The 21,854-nt window shown below is 65.7% G+C and overlaps 2 protein-coding genes across 2 annotated transcripts in view; one reads left to right on the top strand and one right to left on the bottom strand.

Moving 5' to 3' along the window:
- CD22 (CD22 molecule) overlaps positions 1–333 on the top strand; it is a 6,652-nt gene extending 6,319 nt beyond the window's left edge. The window contains exon 6 of the mRNA XM_074567885.1: positions 303–333. Within this exon, the coding sequence (XP_074423986.1) occupies positions 303–333 (31 nt within the window). The remainder of the gene's footprint in view (positions 1–302) is intronic.
- On the bottom strand, positions 330–21,854 carry LOC141735274 (sodium/glucose cotransporter 2-like). The gene is made up of 9 exons (XM_074567884.1): positions 21,771–21,854; positions 17,322–17,393; positions 10,327–10,431; positions 7,364–7,423; positions 6,994–7,098; positions 4,060–4,165; positions 3,438–3,518; positions 1,489–1,688; positions 330–347 (listed from the first exon to the last, which is right to left on the bottom strand). The coding sequence occupies exons 1-9, from the start codon at positions 21,852–21,854 to the stop codon at positions 330–332; spliced, it is 831 nt and encodes a 276-aa protein (XP_074423985.1).

Genomic DNA, 21,854 nt, shown 5'->3' with positions numbered 1-21,854 from the left:
ACTTCCCAGTGCCTCCCGATCCCTTCCCGATCCCTTCCCAGTCCCTCCCAGTCCCTTCCCAGTGCCCCCCAATCCCTTCCCAGTCCCTTCCCAGTGCCCCCCAATCCCTCCCCAGTGCCTCCCAGTGCCCTCCCAGTGCCTCTCAGCACTTCCCAGTCCCTCCCAATCCCCTCCCAATGCCCCTCAATCCCTTCCCAGTCCCTCCCAGCGCCCCCCAACCCCCTCCCAGTGCCCCTCAATCCCTTCCCAGTCCCTCCCAGTACCTCCCAGTCCCATCCCAGCAGTTCCCAGCCCCCTCCCAGTCCCTCCCAACCCCCTCCCACTGCCCCCTAATCCCTTTCCAGTCCCTCCCAGTGCCCCCCAACCCCCTCCCAGTGCCCCTCAATCCCTTCCCAGTGCCTCCCAGTGCCCCTCAGCACTTCCCAGTCCCTCCCAATCCCATCCCAGTGCCCCCCAATCCCTTTCCAGTCCCTCCCAATCCCCTCCCAGTGCCCCTCAATCCCTTCTCAGTGCCCCTCAACTCCCTCCCAGTTCCCCTCAATCCTTTCCCAGTCCCTCCCAGTGTCCCCCCAGTCCCCTCCCAGTACCTCCCAGTCCCATCCCAGCACTTCCCAGCCCCCTCCCAGTGCCTCCCCTGGTGCCCCTCAATGCCTTCCCAGTGCCTCCCAATCCCCTCCCAGTTCCCCTCAATCCCTTCCCAGTCCCCTCCCAGTGTCCCCCAATCCCTTCCCAGTCCCTCCCAGTGCTCCCCAACCCCCTCCCAGTGCCCCTCAATCCCTTCCCAGTGCTCCCCAATCCCCTCCCAGTCCCTTCCCAGTGTCCCCCAATCCCTTCCCAGTGTCCCCCAATCCCTTCCCAGTGCTCCCCAGTCCCCTCCCAGTCCCCTCCCAGTGCCCCCCAACCCCCTCCCAGTCCCTCCCAGTCCCCTCCCAATGTTCCCCAATCCCTTCCCAGTCCCTCCCAGTGCCCCTCAATCCCTTCCCAGTGCCCCTCAATTCCCTCCCAGTGCCCCCCAGTCCCTTCCCAGTCCCCTCCCAGTGCCCCCCAACCCCCTCCCAGTCCCCTCCCAGCGTCTCTCAGCACTTCCCAGTGCCTTCCGATCCCTTCCCAGTCCCTCCCAGTCCCCTCCCAGTGTTCCCCAATCCCTTCCCAGTGCCCCTCAATCCCCTCCCAGTGCCCCCCAGTCCCCTCCCAGTGCCCCCCAACCCCCTCCCAGTCCCTCCCAGTGCCCCTCAATCCCCTCCCAGTGCCGCTCAATCCCTTCCCAGTGCTCCCCAACCCCCTCCCAGTGCCCCCCAGTCCCCTCCCAGTGCCCCCCAACCCCCTCCCAGTCCCCTCCCAGCGTCTCTCAGCACTTCCCAGTGCCTCCCGATCCCTTCCCAGTGCCTCCCGGTCCCCTCCCCGGTGCCTCCCGACGCCCCCAGGTCCCTGCCAGCTCCTCCCAGTGCCCCCCCCCCCCCCCCCCCCCCAGTCCCTCGCCAGTCCCACCTGGTCGGTACACCAGTACCAGGCCGAGATGATGCCCAGTCCCAGCAGGAGGCCGGGCCAGGGCAGGTCCCCGGTACTGGGATGCCGCAGGAGGTGGAAGGCGTCGGGGCGGGGGCGGCCGCAGGGACCCGTCACGTTGGGGGGCAGGGCCAGGGGGTAACGCTCCACCAGGCCCTCGTAGCCCCCCACCGCCCCCAGCGCTGCGGGGTGGGGGACACCAGTAGGGACCAGTAAGGGCCAGCGGGGGAGGGGGAAGCACAGCTCCTGCGGCCCCCTCCCAGTGCTCCCAGTACAGCCCGGTGCACCCCCCCCAGAGCTCCCGCGCGAGGTCCAGCACCAGCGTGGACCAGTATCGACCAGTATAGACCAGTACGGCACGACGGCACCGCCCTCCACAACTTATCAGGGCTTCCCAGTGCCTCCCAGTCGCCTCCCAGTGCTTTCCAGTCCCTCCCAGTGCCGCTCAGCTCCTTCCCAGTACCTCCCAGTGCTTCCCACTGTCCCGCAGTGCCCCCCCAGCACCTCCCCCGTGCTCCCCCAGTCCCTCCCAGAGCCCCCCACCCCCCTCCCAGTGCTCCCAGTGTCTCCCAGTATATCCCAGTGTCTCCCAGTGTCTCCCAGATCCTTCCCAGCCCCCTCCCAGCATACCCCAGTCCCCTTCCAGCACCTGCCACTGCCTCCCAGTCCCTCCCAGTGCCCCCCACCCCCCTCCCAGTGCTCCCAGTTCCATCTCAGTGCTCCCCAGTACCCTTCCAGTGCTCCCCACTCCCCTCCCAGTGCCACCAGCCCCCTCCCAGTCCCACCCAGTGCCCCCCACTCCCCTCCCAGTGCTCCCAGTTCCCTCCCAGTCCCCCACGCTTCGGTGCCAGTGTTCCCACTTCCCTCCCAGTACCCTCCCAGTGCCCCTCACTCCCCTCCCGCTGCTCCCAGTTCCTTATCAGTCCTTCCCAGTGCCCCCCACTCCACTCCCAGTCCCTCCCAGTTCACCCCAGTACCCTCTCAGTCCCTCCCAGTGTCCCCCACTCCCCTCCCAGTGCTCCCACTTCCCTCCTAGTGCCCCCCAGCTCCCTCCCAGTGCTCCCCAGTTCCGTCGCAGTCCCTCCCAGTGCCCCCCAGTACCCTCCCAGTCCCTCCCAGTGCCCCCCACTCCCCTCCCAGTGCTCCCCAGTACCCTCCCAGTCCCTCCCAGTGCACCCCACTCCCCTCCCAGTGCTCCCCAGTTCCCTCCCAGTGCGTCCCACTCCCCTCCTAGCACTCCCAGTTCCCTCCCAGTGCTCCCCAGTCCCTCCCAGTCCCTCCCAGTTCCCCCCGCTCCCCTCCCACTGCTCCCCATTACCCTCCCAGTTCCCCCCAGTACCCTCCCAGTCCCTCCCAGTGCCCCCCAGTTCCCTCCCAGTGCTCCCCAGTACCCTCCCAGTCCCTCCCAGTGTCACCCACTCCTTTCCCAGTGCTCCCCAGTACCCTCCCAGTCCCTCCCAGTGCCCCCCAGTTCCCTCCCAGTGCTCCCCAGTACCCTCCCAGTCCCTCCCAGTGTCACCCACTCCTTTCCCAGTGCTCCCCAGTACCCTCCCAGTCCCTCTCAGTGCCCCCCACTCCCCTCCCAGTGCTCCCAGTTCCCTCCCAGTCCCTTCCCAGTGCCCCGCAGTCCCTTCCCAGTGCTCCCAGTTCCCTCCCAGTGCTCCCCAGTACCCTCCCAGTCCCTCCCAGTGCCCCCACTCCCCTCCTAGCACTCCCAGTTCCCCCCCAGTGCCGCCCAGTGCCCCCCACTCCCCTCCCAGTACCCCCCCACTCCCCTCCCAGTGCCCCCCACTCCCCTCCCAGTGCTCCCAGTTCCCTCCCAGTGCCGCCCAGTGCCCTCCCAGTGCCGCCCAGTGCCCCCCCAGTACCCTCCCAGTCCCTCCCAGTGGCCCCCCAGTCCCTCCCAGTGCTCCCAGTTCCCCCAGTCCCACCGTAGCCGGCCAGCACGGAGGCCCCGGCGATGATGATGAGGGTCTGCACCAGGTCCGCGTACATCAGGGCCGCCAGCCCCCCTGCAGGCCCCGACCCCCCCACACCGCGCGTCAGGCCCCGCCCCCTCAAACCACGCCCACCCCGCCCCACCCACCGCCAAGAGACCCCGCCCCTTTGGCTGTCACGTGCCCCGTTTGACCACGCCCCCTATTCGCGGGGGCCCCGCCCCCTTTGCGGCACGCCCCCCGCCCCCCCACCTGCTGATGAACCAATGGCGTGTGTCCCCCCCCCCAAACCACGCCCCCTCCGGCCACGCCCACCCCCTCCATAGGGCCATGCGCACAGGCCACGCCCCTCCCCTCAGGCCACGCCCCCTCCGCGGGGCAGCGCTTGCAGGCGAACCCCTTTTTTTTGGCCACGCCCCCATTGGCCACGCCCCCATTGGCCACGCCCCCATTGCCCCTGCCCCCTCCCTCTAGGCCCCGCCCCCCCCCGCCCCCCCCCAAACCGGCCATTAGGAAATGAGCCCTTTTGGGCTCCGCCCATTCCGACCCCGCCCTTTGTGGCCCCGCCCCCCCTCTCCTCCCGTTTAGGCCCCTCCCCCCCCCCTCCCCCCCCCACCGGTGATGGTGTAGAGGGCGGTGACGGCCAGCAGCGCCCCCACGGCCGCGTACAGGTCCCAGCCCAGCGCCTCCCGGATGAAGATGGCCCCCGAGTACATGTCCACCTTGGGGGGGGGGCGGGGGGGGGGTTGTGGGGCGGGGCCTAGAGGGAGACACGCCCCCCCCACCCCACCCCACCCCCCCCCCCACCCCCACCCCATAGGGACCTCTCCATCCCCATAGGGAAACCCCATGGGGGGGGGCCACACACGCCGTATAGGAACCCCCCCCCCCCCCCCCCCAAGGAGCCTATAGGGAATTCTCCATCCCTATAGAGACCCCCCCCCCCCCAAAACCCCATAGGGACCCCCACACCCCATAGGGAATTCTCCAGCCCTATAGAGACCCCCCCCCCCCAAAACCCCATAGCGACACCCTGAACCCCATAGGGACCCCCCCCCACACACACACACTCCGTAGGGAATTCTCCAGCCCTATAGGGACCCTCCAAAACCCTATAGGGACACCCCAAACCCCATAGGGACCCCCATGCCCCATAGGGAATTCTCCAGCCCTATAGGGACCCACCAAAACCCATAGGGCCCACACACCCCCTATAGGGACCCCCAGACCCTATAGGGAATTCTCCAGCCCTATAGGGACCCCCAGACCCTATAGGGAATTCTCCAGCCCTATAGGGACCCCCCCCCCCCAAAAACCCATAGGGACCCCCACACCCCATAGGGAATTCTCCAGCCCTATAGGGACCCTCCAAAACCCTATAGGGACCCCCCAGACCCCATAGGGTCCACTGAACCCCATACGGGCCCCTCAGTCCCTATAGGGAACTCCCCGACCTCATAGGAGCCCCTAAACCCCATAGGGACCCCCAGACCCCAGAGGGACCCCCTAAACCCTATAGGGAACTCCCCGACCCCATAGGGGCCCCACAAACCCCATAGGGCCCACACACCCCGTATAGGGAACACCAGACCCCATAGGGACACCCCAAACCCCTTAGGGGCCCTACAGACCCCATAGGGAGCTCTCCATCCCTATAGGGACCCCACAGACCCCATAGCCCCTATAGCCCCTGCTATAGCCCCTTAGCCCCCTATGGCCCCTATGGCCCCCCCATAGCCCCTATGGCCCTATAGCCCCTCTGGCCCCCCCCTATAGCCCCTATGGCCCCTCTAATTCCCTATGGCCACTATAGACCCCCTATAGCCCCTATGGCCCCCCTATGACCCCTATAGCCCCCTATAGCCCCTATGGGCGCCCCATGACCCCTATAGCCCCTACAGCCCCTATAGACACTCTGGCCCCTGTGGCCCCCCCTACAACCCCTATAACCCTTTTGGCACCCCTATAGCCCCTCTGGCCCCCCCTATAGCCCCCCCTATAGCCCCCCCCATGGCCCCTACAGACCCTGTGGCCCCTATAGCCCCCCCTGTGGCCCCTATAGCCCCTGTGGCCCCTATAGCCCCTGTAGCCCCTCCTCTGGCCCCCCTATAGCCCCTCTGGCCCCCCCTATAGCCCCCCCCTAGCCCCTATAGCCCCTGTGGCCCCTATAGCCCCTATAGCCCCCCCATAGCCCCTATAGCCCCTGTGGCCCCTATAGCCCCTATAGCCCCCCCATAGCCCCTATAGCCCCCATAGCCCCTATAGCCCCTGTGGCCCCCATAGCCTCTATAGCCCCTGTAGCCCCCATATCTCCCCCATAGACCCCTTAGCCCCTATAGCCCCTATAGTCCCCCCCATAGCCCCCATAGCCCCTATAGCCTCCCCCTTAGCCCCCATAGCCCCCATAGCCCCTATAGCCCCTATAGCCCCCCCATAGCCCCTATAGACCCCATAGCCCCCACAGCCCCCATAGCCCCCCAATAGCCCCTATAGCCCCCCCATAGTCCCTATAGACCCCATAGCCCCCATAGCCCCTATAGCCCCTGTGGCCCCCATAGCCCCTATAGCCCCTATAGCCCCTATAGCCCCCCCCATAGCCCCTATAGACCCCATAGCCCCTATAGCCCCCCCCATAGCCCCTATAGCCCCCCCATAGCCCCCATAGCCCCCGTAGCCCCTATAGCCCCTATAGCCCCCCCATAGCCCCTATAGCCCCCATAGCTCCTATAGCCCCTATAGCCCCCCCATAGCCCCTATAGACCCCATAGCCCCCATAGCCCCCCAATAGCCCCTATAGCCCCCCCATAGCCCCTATAGCCCCCCCATAGCCCCTATAGCCCCTATAGCCCCCCCATAGCCCCTATAGCCCCCATAGCCCCTATATCCCCTATAGCCCCCCCATAGCCCCTATAGACCCCATAGCCCCCATAGCCCCCCAATAGCCCCTATAGCCCCCCCATAGCCCCTATAGACCCCATAGCCCCCATAGCCCCTATAGCCCCCCCATAGCCCCTATAGACTCCATAGCCCCTATAGCCCCTATAGCTCCTGTGGCCCCTATAGCCCCCCCCATAGCCCCTATAGCCCCTATAGCTCCCCCATAGCCCCTGTAGCCCCTACAGCCCCTATAGCCCCCCCATAGCCCCTATAGCCCCCATAGCCCCTATAGCCCCTATAGCCCCCCCATAGCCCCTATAGACCCCATAGCCCCTATAGCCCCTATAGCCCCCCCATAGCCCCTATAGACCCCATAGCCCCTATAGCCCCCCCATAGCCCCTATAGCCCCCCCATAGCCCCCATAGCCCCCGTAGCCCCTATAGCCCCTATAGCCCCCCCATAGCCCCTATAGCCCCCATAGCCCCTATAGCCCCCCCCATAGCCCCTATAGCCCCCCCATAGCCCCTATAGCCCCCATAGCCCCCGTAGCCCCTATAGCCCCTATAGCCCCCCCATAGCCCCTATAGACCCCATAGCCCCCATAGCCCCTATAGCCCCCCCATAGCCCCCATAGCCCCTATAGCCCCCATAGCCCCCCCCGCGGCCCCGTACCGAGATCTTGGTGGAGACGTAGAGCCCCAGGGAGAGCAGCGCCAGGTACAGCTGGATGCGGCCCCCCCCGAAGCGCTTGCCCAGGTACTCGGGCATTGTGGCCACCTGGGGGGGGGCGGGCGGGGACACCCCGGCGTCGGGGGGGGGGGGGCCCAGGCACGCGGGGGGCGGGGGGGGCACCCAGGAGTGCGGCCCCCCCCCCCCCCCCCCCCCCAAAATCACCCCTCAAAGGCATCCCGGCCCCGGAGCCTCTCTACGACCCTCCCCCACCCCGAGGCCCCGCCCCCCCGCCCGCTAAGCCCCGCCCCCCCGAGACCACGCCCCACGTGGCCACGCCCCCCCACCACCCACACCCCCCCCCCCCACTCACCCCCGCCCGCAGGTAGATGGGGACGAAGATCCAGCCCAGCAGCAGCACAATGAACATCCCCTGGGGGCGGGGCAGGGGGCGGGGTCAGGGGCGGGGTCAACGGGGAAGGGGTGGGGTCAATGGGGTCAATGGGGGCAAGGGGTGGGGTCAATGGGGCCAATGGGGGCAAGGGGTGGGGTCAATGGGGTCAATGGGGGCAAGGGGTGGGGCAAGGGGTGGGGTCAACGGGATCGGTGGGTGCAGTCAATGGGCGTGGTTAAAGGGGTTAATGGGCGGGGTCAATGGGCGGGGTCAATGGGTCACTGGGTGGGGTCAATGGGGTCAATGGGTGGGGTCAATGGCGGGATCAATGGGTGGGGTCAAGGGCGGGGTCAATGGGGTCAGTGGGTGCAGTGGATGGGCGTGGTCAAAGGGGTCAATGGGCGGGGTCAATGGATGGGGTCAATGGGGTCAATGGGTGGGGTCAATGGGCGTGGTCAAAGGGGTCAATGGGTGGGGTCAATGGGTGGGGTCAATGGGGTCAATGGGTGGGGTCAATGGGCGTGGGAATTCGTGGGGTCGATGGGGGGTCAAGGGGCGTGGTCAGTGGGTGGGGTCAATGGGCGTGGTCAATGTGCACGGTCAAGGGGTGGGCTCAAGGGGTGGGGTCACTGGGTGGGGTCAATGGGGGGTCACTGGGTGGGGTCAATGGGCGGTCAGTGGGGTCAGTGGGTGCAGTCGATGGGCGTGGTTAAAGGGGTCAATGGGCGGGGTCAATGGGCGGGGGAATTAGTGCGGTCCATGGGGGGGGTCAAGGGGCGTGGTCAATGGGTGGGGTCAATGGGGTCAGTGGGTGGGGTCAGTGGGTGGGGTCAATGGGGTCAGTGGGTGCGTCAATGGGTGGGGTCAATGGAACGAATGGGTGGGGTCAATGGGCGTGGTCAATGGGTGGGGTCAATGGGCGGGGTCAATGGGGGTCTATAGGGGCTCTATGGGGCCTACAGGGGTCTGTAGGATCTATAGGGGTCCATAGGGGTCTATAGGGTCTAGAGGATCTATAGGGGTCTATAGGGGTCCATGGGGATCTATAGGGTCTATAGGGGTCCATAGGAGTCTATAGGGTCCATAGGGTCTAAAGGATCTATAGGGGTCTGTGGGGTCTGTGGGGGTCTATAGAATCTATAGGGGTCTGTAGGGTCTATAGTGTCCATAGGGCTTTGGGGGGGGGGGTCCACAGGGGTCTATAGGATCTATAGGGGTCTATGGGGTCTGTGGGGGGTCTATAGGGGTCTATAGGGGTCCATAGGAGTCTATAGGGTCCATAGTGGTCTATAGGATCTATAGGGTCTGGGGGGGTCCGTAGGGGTTTATAGGGTCCATGGGGTCTGTAGGGGTCTGCGGGGTCCATAGGGTCTATAGGGTCCATGGGGTCTGTAGGAGTCTGTAGGGTCCATAGGGGTCCGTAGGCGTCTGGGGGGGGGGTGTCTGTAGGGGTCTATAGGGTCCATAGGGGTCTATAGGGTCTGTAGGGGTTGGGGGGTCCATAGGGGTCTATAGGGTCCATAGGGGTCTGTAGGGGTCCGTAGGGGTCTATAGGATCTATAGGGTCTGGGGGGGTCCGTAGGGGTCTATAGGGGTCTATAGGGGTCTATAGGATCTATAGTGTCTGAGGGGGTCTGTAGAGGTCTATAGGGGTCTATAGGGTCCGTAGGGGTCGGGGGGTCCATAGGGGTCTATAGGGTCCATAGGGGTCTGTAGGGGTCCATAGGGGTCTGTAGGGGTCCGTAGGGGTCTATAGGGGTCGGTAGGGGGCGGGGGGGGTCTGTAGGAGTCTATAGGGTCCGTAGGGGTCTGGGGGGGTCTGTAGGGGTCTATATGGTCCATAGGGGTCTCTAGGGGTCCGTGGGGTCCATAGGGTTCCATAGGTGTCTATAGGGGTCTATAGGGTCTGTAGGGGTCTGGGGGGGTCCGTAGGGGTCTATAGGGGTCTGTGGAGGTCTATAGGGTCTGTAGGGGTCTGGGGGGGTCTGGGGGGGTCCGTAGGGGTCTATAGGGGTCTACAGGGGTCTGTAGGATCTATAGGGTCTGTGGGGGTCCATAGAGGTCTATAGGGGTCTATAGGGTCCGTAGGGGTTGGGGGGTCCATAGGGGTCTATAGGGTCCATAGGGGTCCATAGGGGTCCATAGGGGTCCGTAGGGGGTCTATAGGGGTCCGTAGGGGTCCGTAGGGGTCTATAGGGGTCGGTAGGGGGCGGGGGGGTCTGTAGGAGTCTATAGGGTCCATAGGGGTCCGTAGGGGTCTGGGGGGGTCTGTAGGGGTCTATATGGTCCATAGGGGTCTATATGGTCCATAGGGGTCTCTAGGGGTCCGTGGGGTCCATAGGGGTCCATAGGTGTCTATAGGGGTCTGTAGGGGTCTGGGGGGGTCTGGGGGGGTCCGTAGGGGTCTATAGGGGTCCATAGGGGTCTGTAGGATCTATAGGGTCTGAGGGGGTCCATAGAGGTCTATAGGGGTCTATAGGGTCCGTAGGGGTTGGGGGGTCCATAGGGGTCTATAGGGTCCATAGGGGTCCATAGGGGTCCATAGGGGTCCGTAGGGGGTCCATAGGGGTCCGTAGGGGTCCATAGGGGTCTATAGGGGTCGGTAGGGGGCGGGGGGGTCTGTAGGAGTCTATAGGGTCCATAGGGGTCCGTAGGGGTCTGGGGGGGTCTGTAGGGGTCTATATGGTCCATAGGGGTCTCTAGGGGTCCGTGGGGTCCATAGGGGTCCATAGGTGTCTATAGGGGTCTATAGGGTCTGTAGGGGTCTGGGGGGGTCTGTAGGGGTCTATAGGGGTCTACAGGGGTCTATAGGATCTATAGTGTCTGAGGGGGTCCGTAGAGGTCTATAGGGATCTATAGGGTCCGTAGGGGTCTATAGGGTCCACAGGGGTCCGTAGGGGTCCGTAGGGGTCTATAGGGGGCGGGGGGGGGGGGGGACTCACACTCCACTCGAAGCCCCCCACGGCGATGCCCCCGGCCGCCCCCGTCCCCGCCAGCCCCACGAAGTGCCCGGAGCCGATGTTACTGGCGAAGAGGGAGGCGCCCACCTGGGGGGGACACGGGGACACGCGGCGTGGGGACACGAGGGGACACGGGGACACGGGGGGACACCCACGGCCACACAGCCCCTGTGTCCCCACATCCCCATGTCCCCCATGTCCCCCCATGTCCCCATGTCCCCCATGTCCCCCATGTCCCCATGTCCCCCATGTCCCCCCATGTCCCCATGTCCCCCCATGTCCCCCATGTCAACATGTCCCCCCATGTCCCCCCATATCCCCCCATGTCCCCCATGTCCCCCATGTCCCCCCATGTCCCCATGTCCCCCATGTCCCCATGTCCCCCCATGTCCCCCCATGTCCCCCATGTCCCCATGTCCCCCATGTCCCCCCATGTCCCCCCATGTCCCCCATGTCCCCATGTCCCCATGTCCCCATGTCCCCCATGTCCCCCCATGTCCCCCCATGTCCCCATGTCCCCCATGTCCCCATGTCCCCATGTCCCCATGTCCCCCCATGTCCCCCATGTCCCCATGTCCCCATGTCCCCCATGTCCCCCATGTCCCCCATGTCCCCCATGTCCCCCCATGTCCCCCATGTCCCCATGTCCCCCATGTCCCCATGTCCCCCATGTCCCCCATGTCCCCATGTCCCCCATGTCCCCCATGTCCCCATGTCCCCCCATGTCCCCATGTCCCCATGTCCCCATGTCCCCCCATGTCCCCCATGTCCCCCATGTCCCCATGTCCCCCATGTCCCCCCATGTCCCCCCATGTCCCCATGTCCCCATGTCCCCATGTCCCCCCATGTCCCCCATGTCCCCCCATGTCCCCCATGTCCCCCATGTCCCCCCATGTCCCCCCATGTCCCCATGTCCCCATGTCCCCCATGTCCCCCCATGTCCCCCCATGTCCCCATGTCCCCCATGTCCCCATGTCCCCCATGTCCCCATGTCCCCCCATGTCCCCCATGTCCCCCATGTCCCCCCATGTCCCCCCATGTCCCCATGTCCCCATGTCCCCCATGTCCCCATGTCCCCCCATGTCCCCCATGTCCCCCATGTCCCCATGTCCCCCATGTCCCCCCATGTCCCCCCATGTCCCCATGTCCCCATGTCCCCATGTCCCCCCATGTCCCCCATGTCCCCCATGTCCCCATGTCCCCCATGTCCCCCCATGTCCCCCCATGTCCCCATGTCCCCATGTCCCCATGTCCCCCCATGTCCCCCCATGTCCCCCCATGTCCCCCATGTCCCCATGTCCCCATGTCCCCCCATGTCCCCCATGTCCCCCCATGTCCCCCATGTCCCCATGTCCCCATGTCCCCCCATGTCCCCCATGTCCCCCATGTCCCCATGTCCCCCATGTCCCCATGTCCCCACGTCCCCATGTCCCCCCATGTCCCCCATGTCCCCCATGTCCCCATGTCCCCCATGTCCCCCCATGTCCCCCCATGTCCCCATGTCCCCATGTCCCCATGTCCCCCCATGTCCCCCATGTCCCCCCATGTCCCCCATGTCCCCCCATGTCCCCCCATGTCCCCCATGTCCCCCATGTCCCCATGTCCCCATGTCCCCCCATGTCCCCCATGTCCCCCATGTCCCCATGTCCCCATGTCCCCCCATGTCCCCCATGTCCCCCATGTCCCCATGTCCCCATGTCCCCATGTCCCCCCATGTCCCCCATGTCCCCCATGTCCCCATGTCCCCATGTCCCCCCATGTCCCCCATGTCCCCCATGTCCCCATGTCCCCCATGTCCCCCATGTCCCCATGTCCCCCCATGTCCCCCCATGTCCCCCATGTCCCCATGTCCCCCATGTCCCCATGTCCCCATGTCCCCCCATGTCCCCCATGTCCCCCATGTCCCCATGTCCCCATGTCCCCCCATGTCCCCCCATGTCCCCCATGTCCCCCATGTCCCCATGTCCCCCCATGTCCCCCCATGTCCCCCATGTCCCCCATGTCCCCATGTCCCCCCATGTCCCCCATGTCCCCCATGTCCCCATGTCCCCATGTCCCCCCATGTCCCCCATGTCCCCCATGTCCCCATGTCCCCCATGTCCCCCATGTCCCCCATGTCCCCATGTCCCCCCATGTCCCCCCATGTCCCCATGTCCCCCCATGTCCCCCATGTCCCCATGTCCCCCCATGTCCCCATGTCCCCATGTCCCCATGTCCCCCCATCTCCCCCATGTCCCCATGTCCCCCCATGTCCCCCCATGTCCCCCATGTCCCCCATGTCCCCCATGTCCCCCCATGTCCCCCATGTCCCCATGTCCCCCCATGTCCCCCCATGTCCCCCATGTCCCCCATGTCCCCCCATGTCCCCCATGTCCCCATGTCCCCCCATGTCCCCATGTCCCCATGTCCCCCATGTCCCCCCATGTCCCCATGTCCCCCCATGTCCCCCATGTCCCCCCATGTCCCCCCATGTCCCCCATGTCCCCCATGTCCCCCCATGTCCCCCATGTCCCCATGTCCCCCCATGTCCCCCCATGTCCCCATGTCCCCCATGTCCCCCCATGTCCCCATGTCCCCCCATGTCCCCCCATGTCCCCCCATGTCCCCCATGTCCCCCCATGTCCCCATGTCCCCATGTCCCCCATGTCCCCCATGTCCCCATGTCCCCCCATGTCCCCATGTCCCCCCATCTCCCCCATGTCCCCATGTCCCCCATGTCCCCCCATGTCCCCATGTCCCCCATGTCCCCCATGTCCCCATGTCCCCCCATGTCCCCATGTCCCCCCATCTCCCCCATGTCCCCATGTCCCCCATGTCCCCCCATGTCCCCATGTCCCCCGATGTCCCCCCATGTCCCCATGTCCCCCCATGTCCCCATGTCCCCCCATCTCCCCCATGTCCCCATGTCCCCCATGTCCCCCCATGTCCCCATGTCCCCCCATGTCCCCCATGTCCCCATGTCCCCCCATGTCCCCATGTCCCCATGTCCCCATGTCCCCCCATGTCCCCCCATGTCCCCCCATGTCCCCATGTCCCCCATGTCCCCATGTCCCCATGTCCCCATGTCCCCCCATGTCCCCCATGTCCCCCATGTCCCCATGTCCCCCATGTCCCCCATGTCCCCCATGTCCCCCCATGTCCCCCCATGTCCCCCCATGTCCCCCATGTCCCCCATGTCCCCCCATGTCCCCATGTCCCCATGTCCCCCATGTCCCCCCATGTCCCCATGTCCCCCCATGTCCCCCATGTCCCCCCATGTGTCCCCATGTGTCCCCATGTCCCCATGTCCCCATGTCCCCCATGTCCCCCATGTCCCCCATGTCCCCCCATGTCCCCATGTCCCCACATCCCCCCATGTCCCCCCATGTCCCCATGTCCCCATGTCCCCCCATGTCCCCCATGTCCCCCCATGTCCCCATGTCCCCACATCCCCCCATGTCCCCCCATGTCCCCATGTCCCCATGTCCCCCCATGTCCCCCCATGTCCCCATGTCCCCATGTCCCCCATGTCCCCCCATGTCCCCCCATGTCCCCATGTCCCCACATCCCCCCATGTCCCCCCATGTCCCCATGTCCCCACATCCCCCCATGTCCCCCCATGTCCCCATGTCCCCATGTCCCCCCATGTCCCCCATGTCCCCATGTCCCCATGTCCCCCCATGTCCCCCATGTCCCCCCATGTCCCCCCATGTCCCCCATGTCCCCCCATGTCCCCCATGTCCCCCATCTCCCCCATCTCCCCCATGTCCCCCATGTCCCCCATGTCCCCCCATGTCCCCCATGTCCCCATGTCCCCCCATGTCCCCCCATGTCCCCATGTCCCCCATGTCCCCCCATGTCCCCCATGTCCCCATGTCCCCATGTCCCCATGTCCCCCCATGTCCCCCATGTCCCCCCATGTCCCCCATGTCCCCATGTCCCCATGTCCCCCATGTCCCCATGTCCCCCCATGTCCCCATGTCCCCCATGTCCCCCATGTCCCCTATGTCCCCATGTCCCCCATGTCCCCCATGTCCCCCCGTGTCCCCCCATGTCCCCCCATGTCCCCCATGTCCCCCCATGTCCCCCCATGTCCCCCCATGTCCCCATGTCCCCCCATGTCCCCCCATGTCCCCCATGTCCCCATGTCCCCCATGTCCCCCCATGTCCCCCCATGTCCCCATGTCCCCCATGTTCCCCATGTCCCCCCATGTCCCCATGTCCCCATGTCCCCCCATGTCCCCCCATGTCCCCATGTCCCCCCATGTCCCCCCATGTCCCCCCATGTCCCCCCATGTCCCCATGTCCCCATGTCCCCATGTCCCCCATGTCCCCCATGTCCCCCCATGTCCCCCCATGTCCCCCCATGTCCCCCATGTCCCCATGTCCCCCCATGTCCCCATGTCCCCCCATGTCCCCCATGTCCCCATGTCCCCATGTCCCCCATGTCCCCATGTCCCCCCATGTCCCCCCATGTCCCCCATGTCCCCCCATGTCCCCATGTCCCCCCATGTCCCCCCATGTCCCCCATGTCCCCATGTCCCCATGTCCCCCCATGTCCCCCCATGTCCCCCATGTCCCCCCATGTCCCCCATGTCCCCATGTCCCCCCATGTCCCCCCATGTCCCCCCATGTCCCCCATGTCCCCATGTCCCCCCGTGTCCCCCCGTGTCCCCCCATGTCCCCCATGTCCCCCCATGTCCCCCATGTCCCCATGTCCCCCCATGTCCCCCCATGTCCCCCATGTCCCCCATGTCCCCCCATGTCCCCATGTCCCCCCATGTCCCCCCATGTCCCCCCATGTCCCCCATGTCCCCCCATGTCCCCATGTCCCCATGTCCCCCATGTCCCCCATGTCCCCATGTCCCCCCATGTCCCCATGTCCCCCCATCTCCCCCATGTCCCCATGTCCCCCATGTCCCCCCATGTCCCCATGTCCCCCCATGTCCCCCATGTCCCCATGTCCCCCCATGTCCCCATGTCCCCCCATCTCCCCCATGTCCCCATGTCCCCCATGTCCCCCCATGTCCCCATGTCCCCCCATGTCCCCCCATGTCCCCATGTCCCCCCATGTCCCCATGTCCCCCCATCTCCCCCATGTCCCCATGTCCCCCATGTCCCCCCATGTCCCCATGTCCCCCCATGTCCCCCATGTCCCCATGTCCCCCCATGTCCCCATGTCCCCATGTCCCCATGTCCCCCCATGTCCCCCCATGTCCCCCCATGTCCCCCATGTCCCCATGTCCCCCCATGTCCCCATGTCCCCATGTCCCCCATGTCCCCATGTCCCCCCATCTCCCCCATGTCCCCATGTCCCCCCATGTCCCCCCATGTCCCCCATGTCCCCCATGTCCCCCCATGTCCCCCCATGTCCCCCATGTCCCCCATGTCCCCCCATGTCCCCCATGTCCCCATGTCCCCCCATGTCCCCATGTCCCCATGTCCCCCATGTCCCCCCATGTCCCCATGTCCCCCCATGTCCCCCATGTCCCCCATGTCCCCCCATGTCCCCCCATGTCCCCATGTCCCCATGTCCCCCATGTCCCCCATGTCCCCCATGTCCCCCCATGTCCCCATGTCCCCATGTCCCCACATCCCCCCATGTCCCCCCATGTCCCCATGTCCCCATGTCCCCCCATGTCCCCCATGTCCCCCCATGTCCCCATGTCCCCACATCCCCCCATGTCCCCCCATGTCCCCATGTCCCCATGTCCCCCCATGTCCCCCCATGTCCCCCATGTCCCCCATGTCCCCCCATGTCCCCCATGTCCCCCATGTCCCCATGTCCCCCATGTCCCCCCATGTCCCCATGTCCCCCCATGTCCCCCATGTCCCCATGTCCCCCATGTCCCCATGTCCCCCCATGTCCCCCATGTCCCCATGTCCCCCATGTCCCCCCATGTCCCCCATGTCCCCATGTCCCCCCATGTCCCCATGTCCCCCATGTCCCCCATGTCCCCATGTCCCCCATGTCCCCCCATGTCCCCCATGTCCCCCCATGTCCCCCCATGTCCCCCATGTCCCCCATGTCCCCCCATGTCCCCCCATGTCCCCCATGTCCCCATGTCCCCCCATGTCCCCATGTCCCCCATGTCCCCCCATGTCCCCATGTCCCCCCATGTCCCCCATGTCCCCATGTCCCCATGTCCCCATGTCCCCCATCTCCCCCATCTCCCCCATGTCCCCCATGTCCCCCATGTCCCCCCATGTCCCCCATGTCCCCATGTCCCCCCATGTCCCCCCATGTCCCCCATGTCCCCCATGTCCCCCCATGTCCCCCATGTCCCCATGTCCCCATGTCCCCATGTCCCCCCATGTCCCCCATGTCCCCCCATGTCCCCCATGTCCCCATGTCCCCATGTCCCCCCATGTCCCCATGTCCCCATGTCCCCATGTCCCCATGTCCCCCCATGTCCCCCCATGTCCCCATGTCCCCCCATGTCCCCCCATGTCCCCCCATGTCCCCATGTCCCCATGTCCCCATGTCCCCCCATGTCCCCATGTCCCCCCATGTCCCCCATGTCCCCATGTCCCCATGTCCCCCATGTCCCCATGTCCCCCCATGTCCCCCCATGTCCCCCCATGTCCCCCATGTCCCCATGTCCCCCATGTCCCCCCATGTCCCCCCATGTCCCCCCATGTCCCCCATGTCCCCATGTCCCCCATGTCCCCCCATGTCCCCCCATGTCCCCCATGTCCCCCATGTCCCCATGTGTCCCCATGTCCCCCCATGTCCCCCCATCTCCCCCATGTCCCCATGTCCCCCCATGTCCCCCCATGTCCCCCCATGTCCCCATGTCCCCATGTCCCCCCATGTCCCCCATGTCCCCCATGTCCCCCCATGTCCCCATGTCCCCCCATGTCCCCCCATGTCCCCCATGTCCCCCATGTCCCCCCATGTCCCCATGTCCCCCCATGTCCCCCCATGTCCCCCATGTCCCCCCATGTCCCCCCATGTCCCCCCATGTCCCCATGTCCCCCGTCCCCCTGTCACTCACGGGTCCCCAGGCCATGCTCCTCCCGGCCAGGAAGTACCCGCTGATGGTGCTGCGGTTCCCCCGGCGCAGGGACTGCGGGGACACCAGTGCTCCCAGTAACGGGACACCAGTGCTCCCAGTACAGGGGCCACCAGTGCCCCCAGTAACAGGACACCAGTGCTCCCAGTATGGCGCCACCACTGCTCCCAGTATAAGGGCAACCAGTGCCCTCAGTAAGGGGACACCAGTGCTCCCAGCCCTCCCAGTAACAGGACTCCAGTGCTCCCAGTATAAGGGCAACCAGTGCTCCCAGCCCTCCCAGTATGAGAGTCACCAGTGCTCCCAGTACAGGGGCACCAGCCCTCCCAGTACAGGGCCCCCAGTGCTCCCAGTATAAGGGTGACCAGTGCTCCCAGCCCTCCCAGTATGGGGCCACCAGTAGTCCCAGTACGGAGACACCAGTACTCCCAGTGTTCCCAGTAACGGGGCACCAGTGCTCCCAGTATAAGGGCAACCAGTGCCCCCAGCCCTCCCAGTATGAGAGTCACCAGTGCTCCCAGTACAGGGGCACCAGCCCTCCCAGTACAGGGCCCCCAGTGCTCCCAGTATAAGGGTGACCAGTGCTCCCAGCCCTCCCAGTATGAGAGTCACCAGTGCTCCCAGCGCTCCCAGTATGGGGCCACCAGTAGTCCCAGTACGGAGACACCAGTACTCCCAGTGCTCCCAGTAACAGGACACCAGTGCTCCCAGTACGGGGACACCAGTGCTCCCAGTATAAGGGCAACCAGTGCCCCCAGCCCTCCCAGTATAGGAGTCACCAGTGCTCCCAGTACAGGGGTACCAGCCCTCCCAGTACAGGGCCCCCAGTGCTCCCAGTATAAGGGTGACCAGTGCTCCCAGCCCTCCCAGTATGAGAGTCACCAGTGCTCCCAGCACTCCCAGTATGGGGCCACCAGTAGTCCCAGTACGGAGACACCAGTACTCCCAGTGCTCCCAGTAACAGGACACCAGTAGTCCCAGTATGGGGACACCAGTGCTCCCAGTATAAGGGGCACCAGTGCTCCCAGTACGGGGACACCAGTGCTCCCAGTATAAGGGCAACCAGTGCCCCCAGCCCTCCCAGTATAGGAGTCACCAGTGCTCCCAGTACAAGGGTACCAGCCCTCCCAGTACAGGGTCCCCAGTGCTCCCAGTACGGGGCCACCAGTGCTCCCAGTATAAGGGCAACCAGTGCCCCCAGCGCTCCCAGTAACAGGACACCAGTAGTCCCAGTATGGGGACACCAGTGCTCCCAGTAACGGGGCACCAGTGCTCCCAGTATAAGGGCAACCAGTGCCCCCAGCCCTCCCAGTATAGGAGTCACCAGTGCTCCCAGTACAGGGGCACCAGCCCTCCCAGTACAGGGCCCCCAGTGCTCCCAGTACGGGGCCACCAGTACTCCCATTATAAGGGTAACCAGTGCTCCCAGCCCTCCCAGTATGAGAGTCACCAGTGCTCCCAGTGCTCCCAGTATGGGGCCACCAGTAGTCCCAGTATGGAGACACCAGTACTCCCAGTGCTCCCAGTAACGGGGCACCAGTGCTCCCAGTATAAGGGCAACCAGTGCCCCCAGCCCTCCCAGTATAGGAGTCACCAGTGCTCCCAGTGCTCCCAGTGTGGGGCCACCAGTAGTCCCAGTAACGGGGCACCAGTGCTCCCAGTACAGGGCCCCCAGTGCTCCCAGTATAAGGGCGACCAGTGCTCCCAGTATGGCGCCACCAGTGCTCCCAATATAAGGGCGACCAGTGCTCCCAGTATGGCGCCACCAGTGCTCCCAGTATAAGGGCGACCAGTGCTCCCAGTATGGCGCCACCAGTGCTCGCAGTATAAGGGCGACCAGTGCTCCCAGCCCTCCTAGTATGACAGTCACCAGTGCTCCCAGTGCTCCCAGTATGGGGCCACCAGTAGTCCCAGTATGGGGACACCAGTTCTCCCGGTGGTCCCAGTACAGGGGCACCAGTGCTCCCAGTATAAGGGCAACCAGTGCCTCCAGCGCTCCCAGTAACAGGACACCAGTAGTCCCAGTATGGGGACACCAGTGCTCCCAGTAACGGGGCACCAGTGCTCCCAGTACGGGGACACCAGTGCTCCCAGTATAAGGGCAACCAGTGCCCCCAGCCCTCCCAGTATAGGAGTCACCAGTGCTCCCAGTACAGGGGTACCAGCCCTCCCAGTACAGGGCCCCCAGTGCTCCCAGTATGGGGCCACCAGTACTCCCAGTATAAGGGCAACCAGTGCCCCCAGCGCTCCCAGTATGGGGCCACCAGTAGTCCCAGTACGGAGACACCAGTACTCCCAGTATAAGGGCAATCAGTGCTCCCAGTGCTCCCAGTAACAGGACACCAGTGCCCCTAGTGCTCCCAGTATAAGGGCAACCAGTGCTCCCAGTATTGGGCCACCAGTGCTCCCAGTGCTCCCAGTATTGGGCCACCAGTGCTCCCAGTGCTCCCAGTAACAGGACACCAGTGCTCCCAGTACGGGGCTCCCAGTGCTCCCAGTATAAGGGCGGCCGGTGCCCCCAGCCCTCCCAGTAGAGGCGCCCCCCCCGCTCCCAGTGCTCCCAGTGCTCCCAGTCACTCATTAACCCCGCGGGCACCAGCCCCCGCCCGACCCCGACTAATTGGGGCCCCGTTACCAGCCCCCCCCGGGGCATTGTGGGTAATGATTAACGCCCCCCCCCCCCCCCGGGGGTCACAGGGGTCAAAAAAACAACCCGGGGGGGGGGGGGGGGAGGGGTGCGGGGGGGGGCAGGGAATTGTGGGAAATTGTGGGGTTCTAGGTCACTCAATGGGGCGGGGGGGGGGCAATGGGGCAATGGGGGTGGGGGGAAGTGTGGGGCCAAGGGGGTGGTGGGGGGGGGGAGTTGTGGGGTTGTGGGGGATCTTGGGGGGTGATGGGGGGGTTGTGGGGTGCCCCACAGGGGCCGCGGGGGCGTCTGGGGCCATCGTGGGGCAGGTTCTAGGTCACTCAATGGGGCCGGGTCAGCCTGTGGGGAGAAAGTGTGGGGCCAAGGGGGTGGGGGGGGGGGATTTGTGGGGTGGGGGGGGATCTTGGGGGGTCATGGGGGTGGTTGGGGGGTGCCCCATGGCAGACGTGGGGGCGTCTCGGGCCATCGTGGGGTGGTTCTAGGTCATTCAATGGGGCTGGGTCAATGTGTGGGGGGGAAGTGTGGGGCCAAGGGGGTGGGGGGGGGGAGTTGTGGGGTGGGGGAGATCTTGGGGGGGGGTCATGGGGGGTTGGGGGGTGCCCCATGGCAGACGCGGGGGCGTCTAGGGCCATCGTGGGGTGGTTCTAGGTCATTCAATGGGGCTGGGTCAATGTGTGGGGGGGAAGTGTGGGGCCAAGGGGGTGGGGGGGGGAGTTGTGGGGTTGGGGGAGGTCTTGGGGGGGTCCCTGGGGGTCTTGGGGGGGTCGTGGAGGGTTGTGGGGTGCCCCATAGGGGACGCGGGGGCGTCTAGGGCCATCGTGGGGCAGGTTCTAGGTCACTCAGTGGGGCCGGGTCAATGGGGGGAGGAAATGGGGGGCCCGGGGGGGGCAGTTAGGGGTCCCAAGGGGCATATAGGGGTCTGGGGGGGGCACTTAGGGGTCTCAGGGGGGTACTTAGGGGTCCCAAGAAGGTACTTGGGGGTCATTTAGGGGACCAGGGGGTAGTTACGGGTCCAGGGGCTCAGTTAGGGGTCCCAAGAGGGCGGTTAGGGGTCTGGGGGGCACTTAGGGGTCCCAAGGAAGGTCAGTTAGGGGTCCGGGTGGTCAGTTAGGGGTCCCGGGGGGTCAGTTAGGGGTCCCAGAGGGCAGTTAGGGGTTCGGGGGGGCAGTTAGGGGTCCCAAGGTTGCACTTAGGGGTCCAGGGGAGTAGACAGGGGTCTGGGGCGTCACTTAGGGGTCCCAAGGGAGGTCAGTTATGGGGCCAGGGGGGCAGTTAGGGGTCCCAAGAGGGCAGTTAGGGGTCCAGGTTGTCAGTTAGGGGTCCCAGGGCGTCAGTTATGGGTCCCAGAGGGCAGTTAGGGGTTTGGGGGGGCAGTTAGGGGTCCTGGGGGGGTCAGTTATGGGTCCCAGAGGGCGGTTAGGGGTCCCAAGGGAGGTCAGTTAGGGGTCCGGGGGGCAGTTATGGGTCCAGGGGGGCAGTTAGGGGTCGCAAGGGAGGTCACTTAGGGGTCAGGGGGACAGTTAGGGGTTTGGGGGGATAGTTAGGGGTCCAGGGGGGAGCAGTTAGGGGTCCGGGGGGGCAGTTAGGGGTCTGGGGGGGCAGTTATGGGTCCAGGGGAGCAGTTAGGGGTCCCAAGGGAGGTCAGTTAGGGGTCCGGGGGGCAGTTATGGGTCCGGGTGGGGGTAGTTAGGGGTCCAGGGGGGAGCAGTTAGGGGTCCGGGGGGTCACTTATGGATGTGGGGAGATGGGGGGAGGGGAAGGTTGGGGGGCAGGCGCGACCCTACCCAGAGCCCCACGGCGATGACGAGGAGGAAATACCCCCCGATGACCCCCAAGTCCCAGGGGCTGACGGCCGCCGTCCCCTCCAT

This window comes from Larus michahellis, chromosome 30 (genome assembly GCF_964199755.1).
Source record: "Larus michahellis chromosome 30, bLarMic1.1, whole genome shotgun sequence".
NCBI classification, from domain to species: domain Eukaryota; kingdom Metazoa; phylum Chordata; class Aves; order Charadriiformes; family Laridae; genus Larus; species Larus michahellis.
Note: the sequence above shows the minus strand (reverse complement) of the source record. Positions and strands in the feature narration are given on the sequence as shown.